This window comes from Oncorhynchus nerka, unplaced genomic scaffold, assembly GCF_034236695.1.
Source record: "Oncorhynchus nerka isolate Pitt River unplaced genomic scaffold, Oner_Uvic_2.0 unplaced_scaffold_481, whole genome shotgun sequence".
In the NCBI taxonomy this organism is placed as follows: Eukaryota; Metazoa; Chordata; class Actinopteri; order Salmoniformes; family Salmonidae; genus Oncorhynchus; species Oncorhynchus nerka.
Window position 1 is genome coordinate 157,501 of NW_027040485.1, and position 4,895 is coordinate 162,395.

Below are 4,895 nucleotides of genomic sequence, written 5' to 3' on the forward strand. Positions count from 1 at the left end.
GAAACATACCAAAGGACCTGAACGTCTCCCATACAAACGCTGCTACCGGAGCTAGCGCTAACCTGGTCTACAGGCTGGTGTCTAAAGCCGGCGACAACCCTCTGCTCAGAGTGCAGAGCAGCACGGGAGAGATATTTACCACCTCCAATCGCATCGACAGGGAGAGGCTCTGTCCCGGCCCCTCGTTCGAGGAGAACGAATGCTCCTTCGAGATCGAGGTGGTGATTTTACCAAACGACTATTTCAGATTGATAAAGATTAAGATCGTAGTCAAGGACACCAACGACAACGCTCCCATGTTCCCGTCTCCCGTCATCAACATCTCCATCCCGGAGAATACGCTGATCAACAGTCGTTTCGCCATCCCCTCCGCCACCGACCCCGACACCGGCCCCAACAGTGTACACAAGTACCAGCTGGTAAACGGGCAAAGCGCCTTCGGCTTGGACATCGTAGAGACGCCCGAGGGGGAGAAGTGGCCGCAGCTCATCGTTCAGCAGAACCTGGACAGGGAACAGAAGGACACGTACGTCATGAAGATCAAGGTGGAGGACGGCGGCGTGCCACAGAAATCCAGCACCGCCATCCTCCAAGTCACCGTCACAGACGTTAACGATAACAAACCGGTGTTCAGGGAGAACCAGATCGAGGTCCACATACCGGAGAACTCGCCTATAGGGACATCCGTAGTCCAGCTACAGGCTACGGACGCAGACGTCGGGGCGAATGCCGAAATCAAATACATGTTCGGGACGCAGGTCTCCCCAGCTACCAAGAGACTATTTGCTTTAAACGGCACCACTGGTCTTATAACCGTACAGCGACCCCTCGATAGAGAGGAGACCGCCATTCACAAGTTATCCGTGTTGGCGAGCGACGGCAGCTCCAGCCCGGCCAGAGCTACCGTAGTTATAAACGTGACAGACGTGAACGACAATCCGCCAAACATCGATCTGAGATATATCATCAGTCCGATAAACGGCACCGTGTTCCTCTCGGAGAAAGACCCAATCAACACCAAGATAGCTTTGATCACCGTGTCGGACAAGGACACGGACGTCAACGGCAAGGTCATCTGTTTCATCGAGAAGGACGTCCCCTTTCACCTCAAAGCGGTGTACGACAACCAGTATTTACTAGAGACGTCGGCGCTGCTCGACTTTGAGGGGACCAAAGAGTACAACTTCAAAATCATAGCCTCCGACTCTGGCAAGCCGAGCTTGAACCAGACAGCGTTGGTAAGGGTGAGGCTGGAGGATGAAAATGACAACTCTCCGATCTTCAGCCATCCTGTCATCGAGCTGGCCGTCATGGAGAACAACAAACGCGATCTCTTCCTCACGACTCTCAGCGCCACCGACGAGGACAGCGGGAGAAACGCGGAGATCGTCTACCAACTGGGCCCTAACGCTTCGTTCTTTGACCTGGACCGTAAAACCGGTGTCCTCACGGCCTCCCGGGTGTTCGATCGTGAGGACCAGGATCGGTTCCTCTTCACGGTAACGGCCCGAGACAACGGGACGCCTCCACTCCAGAGCCAGGCGGCAGTCATCGTGACAGTACTCGATGAAAACGACAACAGCCCCAAGTTCACCCACAACCACTTCCAGTTCTTTGTGTCAGAGAACCTGCCCAAGTACAGCACGGTGGGGGTGATAACCGTCACAGACTCAGACGCCGGGGAAAATGCCGCCGTCACGCTGTCGATACTCAGCGACAACGAGAACTTTATCCTAGACCCGTACTCTGGAGTAATAAAGTCCAACGTGTCCTTTGACCGGGAGCAGCAGAGCTCCTACACCTTCGACGTCCGGGCGGTGGATAGCGGGCGGTCCCCATGTTCCTCGGCCGCCAAGGTGACCATCAATGTCATCGACGTAAACGACAACACCCCCATCGTCATCTACCCTCCTTCCAACACCTCCTTCAAACTGGTCCCCCTCTCGTCCATCCCTGGATCGGTGGTGGCCGAGGTCTTTGCTGTGGACGGTGACACAGGGATGAACGCAGAGCTCAAGTACACCATCGTTAGCGGCAACACCAAAGGTCTGTTCCGGATCGACCCTGTGACAGGAAACATCACCCTGGAGGAGAAGCCTGCTATCTCCGACATCGGCCTCCATCGGCTGGTCGTGAACATTAGCGACCTGGGCTACCCTAAGTCCCTGCACACCCTGGTGCTGGTGTTCCTCTACGTGAACGACACGGTCAGCAACGCCACGTTTATCTACGACCTCATTCGCCGCACCATGGAGACGCCCCTGGACAGGAACATCGGGGAGAGCAGTGAGACTTACCAGAGCGGAGATTATCTCACCATCATGATCGCCATCGTAGCCGGGGCGATGGTGGTGATTGTGGTGATCTTCGTGACAGTCCTGGTGCGCTGCCGTCACACCTCGCGGTTCAAGGCGGCCCAGAGAAAGAAGCAGGGCGCTGAGTGGATGTCTCCCAACCAGGAGAACAAGCAGAACAAGAAGAAGAAGCGTAAGAAAAGGAAGTCGCCTAAAAGCTCCCTGCTGAACTTTGTCACCATCGAGGAGAACAAGCCGGACGACCCGGCTCATGAGCCCATCAACGGCAACATCAGCCTGCCTGCCGAGCTGGAGGAGCCCGGCCACTTTGACTGGAACGCTGCTCCTACGACCACCTTCAAGCCCTCCAGTCCAGACCTGGCGCGGCACTACAAGTCTGCTTCTCCGCAGTCCGCGTTCCACCTCAAAGCGGACACGCCAGTCTCCGTGAAGAAACACCACATGATTCAGGAGCTCCCTCTGGACAACACCTTCGTAGGGGGCTGTGACACTCTGTCCAAGAGATCCTCCACTAGTTCAGACCACTTCAGTGCCTCGGAGTGCAGTTCCCAGGGAGGATTCAAGACTAAGGGATCCGTACACCCGTCCAGACAGGTAAAAGATAACTTTTACTGGTCTATTAGTACTGCGTATAACTGCCCGGTCCAACAGTGCTGAGCTCCCTTCTACACTATACACTATAGCTGACTTGGTCTTAACACCAATGAGAAAGGGGGGGAATCACCCCCCCACTATAAGTCCCACTATAAGTCCCACTGTACCTTTTAACCCCCCCCCCCAAAAAAAAATCACATATATATGAATTCATGTATGACATGTGGTTAACTATGGACTGAACCAAACAAACACATGCATACTTTTCCTTTTCCCTTTGCGTCTCCTACCTACAGTCTCTTGCTGTTATTATGTTCCCCTTTTTTTATTTTTTTAAAAGTTATTTAAAAAGATATTTCAATCAAACATGTACCACGTGGTCAACTGTCTAAAGCCTCGTCAGATTCTACAGACACATGACCTTTAAATGGGCCTCAGAAGGTTGAATGAGATAAATGGTGTCCTGCCTTCCAAACGGGCCCCCCTTATTCCCTTCGTAGTGCACTCCGTTTGACCAGGGTGAATAGGGGAATAGGGTTCATAAGGGAATAGGGTCCAAAGGGCTCTGGTCAAAAGTAGTGCACTATTAAAGGGAATAGGGGTGGGGGGGGGAGGCATTTGGGATGCAGACTAGATGGTGGAATTGATGTGTTGCAAAGATGCCTTTAAAAAACATTTGTGAAAGAAACATTTTTTTCTCGCCTGTCTACTCAGCTCACCATTTTATCATTGATTATATTACGGAAACTTCTAGTAGCACAACACCAGTAGGAGAAACATCTACTACCACAACACCAGTAGGAGAAACATATATTACCACATCACCAGTAGGAGAAACATCTACTACCACAACACCAGTAGGAGAAACATCTACTACCACATCACCAGTAGGAGAAACATCTACTACCACAACACCAGTAGGAGAAACATCTATTACCACAACACCAGTAGGAGAAACATCTACTACCACAACACCAGTAGGAGAAACATCTACTACCACAACACCAGTAGGAGAAACATCTATTACCACAACACCAGTAGGAGAAACATCTATTACCACAACACCAGTAGGAGAAACATCTACTACCACAACACCAGTAGGAGAAACATCTAGTACCACAACACCAGTAGGAGAAAGTAGGAGAAACATCTATTACCACAACACCAGTAGGAGAAACATCTAGTACCACAACACCAGTAGGAGAAACATCTACTACCACAACACCAGTAGTAGGAGAAACATCTACTACCACAACACCAGTAGGAGAAACATCTACCACAACACCAGTAGGAGAAACATCCACAACACCAGTAGGAGAAACATCTACTACCACAACACCAGTAGGAGAAACATCTATTACCACAACACCAGAGAAACATCTAGTACCACAACACCAGTAGGAGAAACATCTATTATCCACAACACCAGTAGGAGAAACATCTATTACCACAACACCAGTAGGAGAAACATCTACTACCACAACACCAGTAGGAGAAACATCTACTACCACAACACCAGTAGGAGAAACATCTACTACCAGTAGGAGAAACATCACAACACCAGTAGGAGAAACATCTACTACCACAACACCAGTAGGAGAAACATCTAGTTACCACAACACCAGTAGGAGAAATCATTCTAGGAGAAACATCTACCACAACACCAGTAGGAGAAACATCTAGTACCACAACACCAGTAGGAGAAACATCTACTACCACAACACCAGTAGGAGAAACATCTATTACCACAACACCAGTAGGGAAACATCATCTATCTACTACCACAACACCAGTAGGAGAAACATCTAGTACCACAACACCAGTAGGAGAAACATCTAGTACCACAACACCAGTAGGAGAAACATCTACTACCAGTAGGAGAAACATCACCAACAGAAGAAGTAGGAGAAACCACCTGAAACCACTCTGTATACATCTGAGTCTTCTAGAGACAACGACTGAGTTCTACTGATGTTTCCAGCTCGT

At 50.3% G+C, this 4,895-nt stretch overlaps 1 protein-coding gene across 1 annotated transcript in view; it reads left to right on the forward strand.

The window, feature by feature from the left end:
• The window catches only part of LOC135571256 (protocadherin-9-like), a 3,211-nt gene extending 239 nt beyond the window's left edge, over positions 1-2,972 (forward strand). The window contains exon 1 of the mRNA XM_065017040.1: positions 1-2,972. This exon is cut by the window's left edge and continues 239 nt beyond it. Within this exon, the coding sequence (XP_064873112.1) occupies positions 1-2,972 (2,972 nt within the window).
• Positions 2,973-4,895: the final 1,923 nt, after the last annotated feature.